At 37.6% G+C, this 14730-nt stretch overlaps 1 protein-coding gene across 1 annotated transcript in view; it reads left to right on the forward strand.

Moving 5' to 3' along the window:
* The window catches only part of ASCC3 (activating signal cointegrator 1 complex subunit 3), a 332797-nt gene that overhangs the window by 25996 nt on the left and 292071 nt on the right, over positions 1 to 14730 (forward strand). The window contains exon 4 of the mRNA NM_001206118.2: positions 13000 to 13559. Within this exon, the coding sequence (NP_001193047.1) occupies positions 13000 to 13559 (560 nt within the window). The remainder of the gene's footprint in view (positions 1 to 12999; positions 13560 to 14730) is intronic.

A 14730-nucleotide genomic window follows, 5' to 3' on the forward strand; every position in this document is an offset into this window, starting at 1 on the left:
CACAGTGTCTTTGTACTCCAGTGCCTAATGTGGTATGAGGCATATAGTAGATGCTCAATAAGGAAATGAAGTATTGAGAATCCAACTAAAAGTTGACTGTGGTCTTTACTACCTGTGATACTGATAGTATCTTTCAAGTAACAGCTTTTAAAGAAGTTTTGTAATTTTAAAGTACTTTCTTACTTCTCAGATTCACATTTGATATATTCCCGTGTCTTTTTTACAACTTTATTCTCCCTTCAAGAATGTTTTAATAACAAAACTTAGCTTGAGGAAGAAAATACTATAAATTATTTTAAAATAGTGTTTTTGGCCCTTAATATTAATTTATTTAATTACTCATTGTAGACATAGATGTGTCATTAGAAAATTAATTTATCAGGGTCAGTATAAAAATCAGTTTTATTTCTCTTTACGAGAAGCAAATTTGTAAAAACACCATTTACAAAAGTACTGAAAATTATCAGATACCTGGAAGTAAATTTAACAAACGATGAACAGGACTTCTTCACGAAAAACTAAAGTATTATTGAGAGAAATTAAAGATAGCCTAAATCAATAGGGGGATATACAAAAGATGGAAACATGACAATAAAGCTATCATTTTTATCCAAATTGATCTGCAGATTCAGTGTGACCTAATCAAGGTCTAAGCAGGTTTGTGTTTGTGAGTTGTGTGTACATGGAAATTGTCAAGATAATCTGAAAGTTATATGGAAAATTAATGGTGAAGAGCAGCCAAGTCAACCTTGAAAAACAAAGAGGGAGAGCTTACTTTTTGGATATAATAATATTGATTTATTATAAAGATCAGTAATTTAGATAGTGAGGTATTGATCCAAGGATAGACAAACAGACCAGATGGAAGAGGGTCCAGAAACTAGCCTATGGATATTAGAATACTTGATTTATCATGAAGGACTTCAAGTGTGAGCCATGAGTGATTGTTCAGTATGTGGTGTTGGGTCAACTAGATGTACATATGACAAAAAAATGTACCAATACAAATAATTGAAAGCAACTTATAAAATGAAACTGAAGCTCAGAACAATAAATCTAAAAGATAATATAGAAGAATATCTTCATGATCTTTGGATATAGAATAATTTTTTAAAAAACAGCTTTCATAAAGGGAATGATTGGTAAATTGGACTACATTAAAATGAATGCATTTTATTCTTTCCGTGTAAAAAGGCAGGTTATAGAGTGGGAGAATATATCTTCAACATATGACCAAAAAGATATCTTGTGTCTACAATAAGCCCTATAAATCAATAAGAAAAGGACAGATAATTGTGTGTAAATAAAAATGAGCAAGAGTCTTGAACACTTTGCAGAAGATAATGGAATAGCTAATAAATATGAAAAGATGCCCAACCTTGATAGTAATCAGGGAGATGCCATTACATACCCATCAGAATGGTTAAAATTAAAAAGACTGACATACCGATTGTTGGTGAGGCTCAAGAATATGAAACTAGAATTTTCATCCACCTCTATTAGAGTTTACATTGGTATGACTGCTTTGAATAACTGTTTGATAGGCTCCTCTGTGGTTGGACAAGTGAAATTTAAATCTTGATACAAAGTAATAGGTACATAAGTATCCAGTATAAGTGCCTGTACATGCAGAGACATGTGTGTTCACGGCTACATTATTTGTAAAAACCTTATGATGGAAACAGCCTAATTCACTGTTAAGTAGTGGCATGGATAAATCATGATATATAGATTACCTTATAACAATAATAAACCACAGCTACGTGTAACTTTGTAAACGCATCTTATGAATGTAATGTTGACTTAAAGAAGCCGAACAGAAGAACAGATCATATAATTCTGTTTATATGAAATTGAAAACTAGACATTGCTAATGTCAGGTTTCAGAAGTCAGGATAGTAATGACTGGGAATTAATATGGGAGAAGTTTCTAGGGAGCTCATAATGTTCTGTTTCTGGAAGTAGTTACCCAAGTTATATAGGTGTGTTCATTTTGTGATAATTCTTTGAGTTGTGTTTGTATTGTATATATCTTGTTATATTCAAAAACATAAAAATTGTGCTTTTCATATTATCAGTTTTCATGAAATGTTTCAGACTGATAAAATTAAAACTGTATATAGCAAATACCTGTGTATTCACCATTTAGCTTAACACTTGACTATCTTTCCTTCCAGTTTTCTCTTTTAAAAAAATAAAATCTTACTGACATCTTCAGAACTGTTTATGTACCTTGCTCAGTCTCTGGTAACTGATATAAATAGAATTAAAAATTGGTATTTATCACTCTCATGCCTATTTTTGTTTTTATGACATTTATATATTCATAAATATATGTTTTAAGAATGTATTCAACTCAAATATGAAAACCTACTAAAGTGATAGGGAGCCAGTAAGTTTATTTGTTTTCCTCTGACACCCTCCCTCTGCAGAATTCAGCTTGGTTATGTTGGGGTTAAGGCCGCTAATGGTTTGTCCTTTTCTTTGTACTTGTTGGCTTTTGTTCACCATGTCTGCTCTACTTCTGGCTGTCATATCTTAGCATTAGAGTCTCTGTTAATTTTTTGAGAGTAGATTATTTTGCTAGGTTTTCTGATAATTGAATCATCTCTGTATTCCTGAAATAAACTCTACTTGCTTATAGTTTATTTTTAGAAATATGGATGGTTCTAGTAAGTTAGTATTTTGTTTAGGATATTGCAACTGTATTTTTGTACCATCTTTTTGTTTTGTTTTCATATTTTCATATTTTCTTTTAGCCTAGATAATTTCAAGTTATCAGTTAATATATGTGGTACAAATTCAGTTCTGTCATTTACTAGTGGGTGGCTAATTTGTGTTTGTGTGTGTTGTGCTTAGTTGTTCTGTCGTGTTCTTCTCTTTGTGACCTCGTGGACTATAGCCTGCCAGGCTCCTCCATTCGTGGGATTTTCCAGGCGAAAACACTGGAGTGAGTTGCCATTTCTTCTTGCAGGGGATCTTCCTGACCCAGGGATCAAACCTGCATCTCTGTCTCCTGCACTGGCAGGCACATTCTTTATCCACTGAGCCATAGAGAGCTAATTAATATCCCTGAATCTGTTTCCTCTTATATAATGTGATGATAGTTGTAATTCTTATGTGTAGTTGTTGTTATGTGAAGAAGTACTACAAAGTGCCTAAAGTAAAGCCTGGCAAATGATTGTCAGTGAATACTTTTATTATAACCTAGATGTACCAGTAGCCATTGGTAAACAAATAGTGCTCTGAGTGGTTAAATGTTAAATGATGTGCCAAAAGATCAGGAACTTCCTAGGGTAAATCGGGAAGGAATTCTTAGAGAGGGAAACTTGGGACAGAGTTAGATTGTGTTTTGAATGCTAAGGGACAGAGGTGTGTTATATTTATGTTTCTTTCACAAGAGAAATTGCAACATGAAAAAGCTGAATAACTTGTTGAAAATCATAGATGACTTTTTACAAATGTATAAACAGGCAGTCCAGATTACTTGGCGATATGGCAAAACAGCTGAAAGTTAAATGGCTGTTGTAGCAATGGCAGGAGTTGGAAATAGGATCAACTCTTCACAATTTGCTTTAGCTTATCAGTATATTCTTCATTTACAAATTATTACGACTCCCTTAAGTATAAGGCAATTTATACTGCCCTCTGTAAGAGGTATTTTTTAAAGTTTCCAGTTAATTTTCTGTATTGTATTACCAGGTATAATATTACTAGGTGCCTGATAAATGGATGTAGCACTCATGTGTATATTTAAAACATTTTTCCCCCTTAGAATTTAAAAAAAAAAAAAAAAGGTCAGTTAATTATCAGTGAGCTATAACATTTGTTCAAGGATAGAGTTTCTATTTCCTTCAGTTCAGTCGCTCAGTCATGTCCGACTCTTTGCTACCCCATGAACCACAGCATGCCAGGCCTCCCTGTCCATCACCAACTCCCGGAGTTCACTCAGACTCACGTCCATCGAGTCAGTGATGCCATCCAGCCATCTCATCCTCTGTCGTCCCCTTCTCCTCCTGCCCCCAATCCCTCCCAGCATCAGAGTCTTTTCCAATGAGTCAACTCTTCGAATGAGGTGGCCTAAGTACTGGAGTTTCAGCTTCAGCATCAGTCCTTCCAATGAACACCCAGGACTGATCTCCTTTAGAATGGACTAGTTGGATCTCCTTGCAGTCCAAGGGACTCTCAAGAGTCTTCTCCAACACCACAGTTCAAAAGCATCAATTCTTCGGCACTCAGTTTTCTTCACAGTCCAACTCTCACATCCATACATGACCACTGGAAAAACCATAGCCTTGACTAGACGGACCTTTGTTGGCAAAGTAATATGTCTGCTTTTCAAGATACTATCTATGTTGGTTATAACTTTCCTTCCAAGGAGTAAGTGTCTTTTAATGTCATTAAAAGGCTGCAGTCACAATCTGCAGTGATTTTGCTATGCTAAGTCACTTCAGTCGTGTCTGACTCTGTGCGACCCCATAGACGGCAGCCCACCAGGCTCCCCCGTCCCTGGGATTCTCCAGGCAAGAACACTGGAGTGGGTTGCCATTTCCTTCTCCAGTGCATGAAAGTGAAAATTGAAAGGGAAGTCGCTCAGTCGTGTCCGACTCTTAGCAACCCCATGGATTGCAGCCTAACAGGCTCTGGAGCCCCCCCCAAAAATAAAGTCTTGACACTGTTTCCCCAACTATTTCCCATCAAGTGATGGGACCAGATGCCATGATCTTAGTTTTCTGAATGTTGCTTGCTGCTGCTGCTGCTGTGTCACTTCAGTCGTGTCCGACTCTGTGCGACCGCATAGACGGCAGCCCACCAGGCTCTCCTGTCCCTGGGAGTCTCCAGGCAAGAACACTGGAGTGGGTTGCCATTTCCTTCTCCAATGCATGAAAGTGAAAAGTGAAAGTGAAGTTGCTCAGAATGTTGCTTAGTGATGTTCAAAATATGGTTTTATTATAAAAAAGCTTTTATATAACATCAAAACTTTTATGTTAGCCATTTGGTTACTTGAGAAGTCAGGTTGTAATTTGATGCAGAATTTTTAGTAGAAATGATAATATAGAGACTGGATGCTGACTTAAAAGTCTGCCATGTAAGATGAGTATTCACATTTTGTAATGAATATATGTAAAATTAAATAGTTGACTTTAAATCATGGGGACATGTTTTGGTCTATTTTTAATCTCTTGTGTTAGTTACTACTCCCTTTTTTTGTACCAAATATGTTTCTCTATTCATTTTCTTTCATTTAATTATTTGCTCACCCTGAAGGCAGTTATTTCTATATCAATCTAGAAATAATATTTAAGCACTTCATTCAAATTAACACATTGAACATTTCTTGAATACTTTACCCACTTAATGCAAGATTTTGATGAGGTACTTTCATGCACAGAGTTACAATTTCTCTAAAATAATGAAACTCATTATTATTACATTACTTTGGCAATTTAAAATTTGCATCACGTAAATTGTTCAGTTTATTCCCCCAAAATCCATATGGGTAGTTGTTTACCTCTATTGCATCATAAATTTGTTAAGTTGAATCACTTGTGTTTTTTATATGTAATGTTCTCGGAAAGTTGCTGATACAAGTATTTTCCATATTTATAAAGTAAATTTAATCATAATTATCAGTTAGCTAATCTCTATTCAAATATAAAATGTTTATAGCCTCTTTCCTACCTTGCTGATATTTTTAACAAGTGAGATGAGCTTAAGTTAACTCTGTGATGCAGGGTTGTAATATTTTGGTATTTACAGTTTATCAAGTGTCAAGGGTAAAATGGACATTTAAAGTTTGGCCATAACGTGAAACAAAAAATTTGTAAAATATTTTCTCCCATACATTAAAGATTTAACTGGTCAGGGAACTCATTTGTTGACAATTTCTAAATTGAATATTTAGCAACGATGTAAACAGTTGATAGATATTTTTTATTCATTTTCAATTAAAATTTCCTACTCATCCTTTTTAATTATTTAGGTAGGCAGTTTAAAAAGCTGTAAGTTTCAACCTTTTAACTCTTAATATTTTGCACTAAAAGATCGCTGGGGGGGTGGGGGGAAGGCCTTTACTAGCGAGTTGGGGTGGCACCCTTGTTGCTGCCCTCCTTGGGCACACAGTTCTCTGCTCCAATCCTGAGCTGCCTTCTTATCGGGGGTTCTCTGACAGCCAGTCCCCCTGTGGGTGATACGTCATCACATGCGGACCGGGCGCAGTGACGCACATCTCTGCCTCAGGCTGGAAGACACGCATGTGCAGTAACCTGAACACGGCTTAATCCACGTCTTCATTATGCGTTAGTGCTGTGGAGAAGTTCCTTAGTTTCAAAATGTGATCGTCAGTTTCTTGGAGAGCCAGTAGTTCTAAGAATGCTGTTTTCAAATACTACTCAAAAATTGCAGCTCTCAGACTCTCGAGTAGCACGGTGCAGAGTTTCAATTTTGAGAAACCCCTTTGTACTCTTGCCTGGAAAATCCCATGGATGGAGGAGCCTGGAAGGCTGCAGTCCATGGGGTCGCTGAGGGTCGGACACAACTGAGTGACTTCGCTTTCACTTTTCACTTTCATGCATTGGAGAAGGAAATGGCAACCCACTCCAGTGTTCTTGCCTGGAGAATCCCAGGGACCGGGAAGCCTGGTGGGCTGCCGTCTATGGGGTCGCACAGAGTCGGACATGAAGTGACTTAGCATTTGTGCGTAGAACCGTGTTCATTCTTAGCAATCTGCCTTAGAGATGCGGTAAAGTAGGGCTTTCCTGGTAACTCAGACGGTAAAGAATCCGCCTGCAACGCGGGAGACCTGGGTTCGATCCCTGAGTTGGGAAGATCCCCTGGAGGAGGGCATGGAAACCCACTCCAGTATTCTTGCCTGGAGAACCCCCATGGACAAAAGACCCTGGCGGGCTACAGTCCATAGTGTTGCAAAGCGCAACACACAGCAGGTTATCCAGAAGAATTAGTAATTAGGCAAAGCTATTATTAATAATATGTGTGAAGCACCATTATGAACTAAGTTTAAAAGTATCTGTATGTTACTTAAATTTTTTTATAGATGTACAAAAGGGCTCAAATTAAAAATTTGAAACCTTGAGAAAATTGTTTTTAGATCTTTGTAGGTGTTCCTAATGAATCTTCAATTTATTTTTTCTTCAAAAGTGAGCTGATAACCTTTTTTTCCCCCTCACTTAAAATATATTGTGGAGATTATTTTATAGCAAGATACATGGATCACTGCATTATGTTTGGGTTTTTCAGATCACGCTGGTGGTAAAGAAACCGCCTGCCAATACAGGAGATAATGAGACTGGAGAGACAAGGCTGCTAGGCTCTCGATCCCCTGGAGGAGGGCACGGCAACACACTCCCATATTCTTGCCTGGAAAATCCCATAGACAGACGAGCCTGGCAGCTACTCCATGTCGCAAAGAGTCAGATGCGGCACACGTTATGTTTAATGTATATAATATATGGCTGTAATGTAATTTAACCAATGACCTAATAATAGGCATTTAAGACGTGAGTCTGAGTGAGCTCCGGGAGTTGGTGATGGACAGGGAGGCCTGGCGTGCTGCAGTTCATGGGGTCGCAAAGAGTCGGACATGACTGAGTGAACTGAACTGAACTGAAGTTAATTCCACTTTTGGTAATAAATAATAAATAAATCATTTATTTCCTAGGGTGGTGATTATTTGTTTATTAAATGAGAATAAGCATCTGCCTGCAATGTGGGAGACCTGAATTTGATCCCTGGGTTGGGAAGATCCCCTGCAGAAGGAAATGGCAACCCACTCCAGTATTCTTGCCTGAAAAATCCCATGGACAGAGGAGCCTGGTGGGCTACAGTTCATGGGGTAGCAAAGAGTCTGACACGACTGAGCGACTTCAAATGAGAATTAGAGATAAATCTGGGCTTCCCTAGTAAGCTCAGTGGTAAAGAATCTGACTGCCAATGCAGGCAACAGGGAAATGGCAGTCCACTCCAGTATTCTTGCCTAGAAAATCCCATGGACAGAGGAGCCTGGCTGGCTACAGTCCATGGGGTCACAAAAGTGACAACAACAACAAAAAAAACCAAATAACTAAGAGATAAATCTACTTTCCAGAAGTGTAGTGTAGTAGAAAAAGTTTATTTAGGAGTTAGAAGACTTCTTTGAATCTTGCTCATTAAATAGCTATTTGATCTCTCCCAAATTTAATCTAAAGTCTCTTGTAGTATCTATAAAATGGAGATAATTTTGTTAAGAAGAATTAAGATAATTTAAAAGTTCTTAGTAAATTGTGTAAGAAAAATCCAAGATGCAAAATAATACCTTTACCAAAGAGCACATGTATAATGTTAGGTACAAAATGAGTTTGCAAATGTGAATTCCATTTATGGTCAGACTTCCTTAGTCCCAGTTCTATTGAATTATCTATAGAATTATCACAATCCATAACTTATCCAAAACCTAAGTTCTCCAAATCTCATATATAGACAGAATAACTAAAATGTACACAAATGCTATTTAATTAATTAAAGGCATTATTTGATCTCTAGAAGATATTTGTTATGTATTTTCCTAAGTACTAAAAGAATATGGCAGATGGTGCTTTATGAATTCTTTATAATCATGGAAGGTTTTATAGACTTTATACTTGAAGAATTAAATAATGGACTTATATTGTGTGCTTAACTTCACTTGAATAAATTGTTAGTCTTCTACACACATGTGGAAATATCAGATACAATAGAAAGTTACCTAAGCAGGTGGTATAATGTAAAAACAGTAGTCTGGTGTCTTTGAGGCCTGGGTTCAGATAATTCAGCAGTTTCTTCTTCTTCTTTTTATTTTATTTTTTTTAAGATTTGTAGTCTTTTTTTTTTTTAAATTATTTATTTGGCTACACTAGGTTTTAGTTGCATCATGTGGGATCTTTAATTGCTACATGCAAGTTCTTAGTTGTGGCATGTGGGATCTAGTTCCCTGACTAGGGATGGAACTTGGGCCCCCTGCATTGGGAGTGGAGTCTTAGCCACAGACCATCAGGAAAGTCCCCCAAATTCAATGGTTTAAATCTCTTGAGACACTTATTTTGGCTAGGTAACAGGGAATAAAACAATGCACACAGTATTTTACTTGCTTTGAGAGAGGCATTTCAGCTGGACTATGAAACATGGGTAGGATTTGAGAAATTAGAGGCCTTGTTCAGTTCAGTTCAGTCGCTCAGTCGTGTCCGACTCTTTGCGACCCCATGAACCGCAGCACACCAGGCCTCCCTGTCCATCACCAACTCCCGGAGTTCACTGAGACTCATGTCCATCGAGTCGGTGATGCCATCCAGCCATCTCATCCTCTGTCATCTCCTTCTCCTCCTGTCCTCAATCTTTTCCAGCATTAGGGTCTCTTCAAATGAGTCAGCTCTTCGCATCAGGTGGCCAAAGTATTGGAGTTTCAGCTTTAGCATCATTCCTTCCAAAGAAATCCCAGGGCTGATCTCCTTCAGAATGGACTGGTTGGATCTCCTTGCAGTCCAAGGGACTCGCAAGAGCCTTCTCCAACACCACAGTTCAAAAAGCATCAATTCTTCGGCACTTAGCTTTCTTTATAGTCCAGCTCTCACACCCATACACGGCCACTGGAAAAACCATAGCCTTGGCTAGACGGACCTTTGTTGACAAAGTAATGTCTCTGCTTTTTAATATGCTATCTAGGTTGGTTATAACTTTCCTTCCAAGGAGTAAGCGTCTTTAAATTTCATGGCTGCAATCACCATCTGCAGTGATTTTGGAGACCAGAAAAATAAAGTCAGCCACTGTTTTCCACTGTCTCCCTATCTATTTGCCAAGAAGTGATGGGACTGGATGCCATGATCTTAGTTTTCTGAATGTTGAGCTTTAAGCCAACTTTTTACTCTCCTCTTTCACTTTCATCAAGAGGCTGTTTAGTTCCTCTTCACTTTCTGCCATAAGGGTGGTGTCATCTGCATCTCTGAGCTTATTGATATTTCTCTCGGCAACCTTGATTCCAGCTTGTGCTTCCTCCAGCCCAGCGTTTCTCATGATGTACTCTGCATATAAGTTAAATAAGCATGGTGACAATATATAGCCTTGACGTACTCCTTTTCCTTTTTGGAACCAGTCTGTTGTTCCATGTTGCTTCCTGACCTGCATACAGGTTTCTCAAGAGGCAGGTCAGGCCTTGGGGAAGATTTAATTAAGGCATGGAAATAGGCATAGAGTAGAGCAGGACCTGCCATTACCAAGGTTAAAATCCCTGGTCAGTGAACTAGATCCCACACGCCACAACTAAGAGTTGGAATGCAGCAATTAAAGATCCCATATGCTGCAGCTAAGACCCAGTACAGCCAAATTAATAATAATAATAACATTTTTTTTTAAGGACTTCAAATCTTAAAAAAAAAAAAGAACACCAAGAGTAACTAAAGAGTCTCTTGATGAGGGTGGAAGACGAGAGTGCAAAAGCTGGCTTAAAACTCAACATTCATTATCATAGCCTTCAGTCCCATCACTTTATGGCAAATAGATGGGGAAAAAATAGAAACAGTGACAGATTTTATTTTCTTGGGCTCCAAAATCACTGTGGATGGTAACTGCAGCCACAAAATTAAAAGATGCTTGCTCCTCGGAAGAAGAACTGTGACAAACCTAGTTGTTGTTCAGTTGCTAAGGGGTGTCTGACTCTGCAGTCCCATGGACAGCAGTATGCCAGGCTTCCCTGTCCTGTCTCCTGGAGTTTGCTCAAACTCATGTCCATTGAGTCAGTGATGCCATACTATCATCTCATCCTCTGTTGGCCCCTTTTCCTCCTGCCCTCAGTCTTTCCCAGCAGCAGGGTCTTTTCCAATATGTCCGCTCTTTGCATCAGGTGGCCAAAGTATTGGAGCTTCAGCATCAGTCCTTCCAATGAATATTCAGGGTTGAATTCCTTTAGAATTGACTGGTTTGATCTCCTTGCAGTCAAAGGGACTCTCAAGAGTCTTCTTCAGCACCACAGTTTAAAAGAATCAATTCCTTAGTGCTCAGCCTTCTTTATGGTCCAGCTGTCACATGCGTGTATGACTACTGGAAAAATCATACTTTTTACTATATGGACCTCTGTCGGTAAAGTGATGTCTCTGCTTTTTAAATACACTGTATAGATTTGTCATAGATTTTTTTCCAAGGAACAAGCATCTTTTAATTTCATGGCTTCAGTCATTGTCCGAAGAAGCAGAGACATCATTTTGCTGACAAAGGTCCGTATCGTTAAAGCTATGGTTTTTCCAATAGTCATGTACACATGTGAGGGTTGGATCATAAAGAATGTTGAGTGCTGGAGAAGACTCTTGAGAGTCCCTTGGACAGCAAGGAGATCAAACCAGTGAATCCTAAAGGAAATAAACCCTGAAATATTCATTGGAAGGACTGATGCTGAAGCTAAAGTTCCAGTACTTTAGCCCCCTGATTCAAAGAACCGACTCAGCATCATCATTTTTCATTGACGCTGGGCTTACCCAGCAGGAGGAAGGCAGGAGGAGAAGGGGATGACAGAGCATGAGATGGTAGGATGGCATCAGTGACTCAACAGACAGGAGTTTGAGCAAACTCTGGGAGAGAGTGAAGGACTGGGAAGCCTAGCATGCTTCACTCCATGGGATTGGAAAGAGTTGGACACGACTTAGTGACTGAACAACCAGAACAGGACCTGAGTTTGGATGTTAAGAAATTCTTGTTGGCTAGAGTAGGAAATGTATAGTAGTGAGTAAAGCAGGTAAAACAGAATGGATCAGCGTTAGGCATGACTTTAAAATAAAGTATAGGAGTTTAGGTTGAATTACTGAGTTTTATGGGGCTTCCCAGGTGGCACTAGTGGTAAAGAACATGCCTGCCAGTGCAGGAGACATAGAGACCTGGTTTGGATCCCTGGGTTGGGAAGATCCCCTGGAGGAGGGCATGGCAACCCACTCCAGTGTTCTTGCCTAGAGAATCTGGTGAACAGAGAAGTCTGGCGGACTATAGTACATAGAGCCACAAAGAGTCCTACACAACTGAAGCAACTTAGCATGTATGCAGGCATTGAACTTTATCATAAGCTGCTCAAGATTTGTGATTAATGATGTAATTGGAGCTATGGTTTCAAGAAGGTGATGGTGTTAATTGTATTATTACTAACATTACAAATATTACTTTAGGAAGTCTTACTGACTTTTCAGGCCTCCTCAGAATTTCTTTTTTACTCTAAGAATATTCTTTGAATTCTATGACATAATTATAGACTCTTCCTTTTGAGAATTAGATATGAGATACTAATGCCTTAAAGAAATTAGGGGCTGGTCCTTTTAACTTCCTCTTACTTTCATAGGAATTTACTTTTGGCCTCTTCTCAATAGCAGAATTTAAAAAAAACTTTTGTAGTATGGCTGAGTTTATTTTAAAAGATTCTTTTCATGTACATCCTTGATAGTATTAAATATTTTCAAAACTATTTTTTGTTGTAGTTGATTTATGTAGTAATAAATATTTTTGAATGAAAACTATAAATCTGTTCTTGCCATCTCAGATGTACAGTACATGGAAAGAAAGTTATGGATTTGTAACTTGTGGGAGCTGGCTTCCTTCCAGCTCCAGAAGTCTATAATTCAGATTTTTTTTTGCATCTTTTTTATTTAACTAGCTCATCAAATCAAGTTTCAAAATTTGGTTTTAAAATGTCTTACATAATGCCTCAAATTGTTTTTAGAAAAAGGTAAGGGATTATTATAGGTAGTTTCTATCTTACGTATAATACTGACAATGGGTTATTTACCTAATGCCATTCTTTGGGAATTTGGGAATGGCCTTAAAGGGATTTTCCTGTTCCTGAATTGGTTATCTTCATCTGTCTCACTGTATCTAAATATCAGTATATTTTCACTGTTGAATTTGCTCAGAGGAATATTTGTAGTAGTTTTTTTTTTGGAAAATGGAAGCTTGAACCATGATCCATTTAAGCTAATACTGTTTCTTTTGTCTGAATAGTTGGAACAGATAATGGGAAAGAAGCCATTGAAAGTGCAGCCGCATTTCTCTTCAAGACATTTCACTTGAAGGACTGTGTTGGTCACCAGGAGACAAAGGCTATCAAACAGATGTTTGGTCCCTTTCCATCATCATCTGCCACTGCAGCTTGTGATGCTACTAATCGAATTACTTCTCATTTTTGTAAAGACAGTCTTACTGCTCTTGTCCAGATGACAACCGATGAAAATGGTGATCGAGTTTTATTTGGTAAAAATTTAGCATTTTCATTTGACATGCATGATCTGGACCACTTTGATGAACTGCCAATAAATGGTGAATCCCAGAAAACTATAAGCTTGGATTATAAGAAGTTTCTGACTGACCACCTTCAGGACCATTCCACCCTGAACCGCAAGCCTGCGGAAAAAACAAACGACTCTTTTTTGTGGTGTGAAGTTGAGAAGTACTTAAATGCAACTTTAAACGAAATGGCTGAAGCAACAAGAATAGAAGATCTTTGCTGTACTTTATATGATATGCTTGCCTCTGTTAAAAGTGGTGATGAACTTCAGGATGAGGTACAGTTGAAGTTATTGCAGTTTTATCTTAATGTGCATTATCTTAATGGAATAGCCTTTTAAAATATGGGTGTCTAGCAAAGAAAGTACTTTAATATTGTGCTGCAGTGATCAAATATGTAGCCAAATGGTTTTACATGGTAGGCATGCATATTTCTCCACTGTGTTGTAGGAGGACTGTGAGCGTGATGAATAGGGGAATAGTGAGGGTGTCCACATGACCTGGTTACTGGGACAGTTCTGGTTAAACCTGTTGTTACATTGTAATAATTAGAAGTGTCCCTTCTTCAAAAAGTATATAGGTTTGAATGATAAATTACATGGTTAATCTAGTAATATCTGATGAAAATAACTTTCAAAACACAAATTTTATCTGTCTGTTGAATGACTTACTGATTTACAAAATATTTTTGGCTAGTTTCTATGATTTAAAGAATAAACTTGCAAAAACAAACTAATCTGGAAATAATTGGACTATTTTATATTACTTGTTCAATAAAGAATTGTGTATTTGTAAGTTTTTTATATCACACAAAGGAAACATTATTTTAATTCCTTTCTATGCCACCATTTGGTGATGTTACTCAAAAAATGGTGAATTACTCTTACTGTCACATGAAAAGTTTATCTTGAAGGGTTTCGGTTGCTTTCAATCATGGCATTATATTCATTTTCTGATACAAATGTCAAATAATGTCAACCCAGTTTTAATACTGGATGAGTAATATATTTGATGAGGATGAAGAGAGGTGGCATATTGTTGTATTAATAGAAAGGGCAGAGGCTTTGAAATCAGAAGTCCTTCCTTTCCCACTTTGATAGTGAGACTTGAGGTAGTTGAATCTCTTGGAGCCTGTTTTGTAGTTGAACTGTCTCAGGGTAAAAAGAATACATTGATTATGGAGTTGGTATAAGTCTTAAATAGGATACCATATGTGAAATGATAAGTAGCATTTGTAAATACTGCATGGTAGCTGCAATTATTTTTGTTGTTGTTGTTATTGAAATTAAGAATTTTAAAATCACACAGTATCAGAAATGTAGAAAAAAATCTCGGTAGTATTATTTTTTTTTTCCAGAAGTGGGAGAAAAATTTAGGGAATAGGAGAAATAAGTATTGGAGGCATGCCAAAAAATCTCGGTAGTATTTTTTTTTTTCCAGAAGGGGGAG

This window comes from Bos taurus, chromosome 9 (assembly GCF_002263795.3).
Source record: "Bos taurus isolate L1 Dominette 01449 registration number 42190680 breed Hereford chromosome 9, ARS-UCD2.0, whole genome shotgun sequence".
Taxonomy (NCBI): Eukaryota; Metazoa; Chordata; class Mammalia; order Artiodactyla; family Bovidae; genus Bos; species Bos taurus.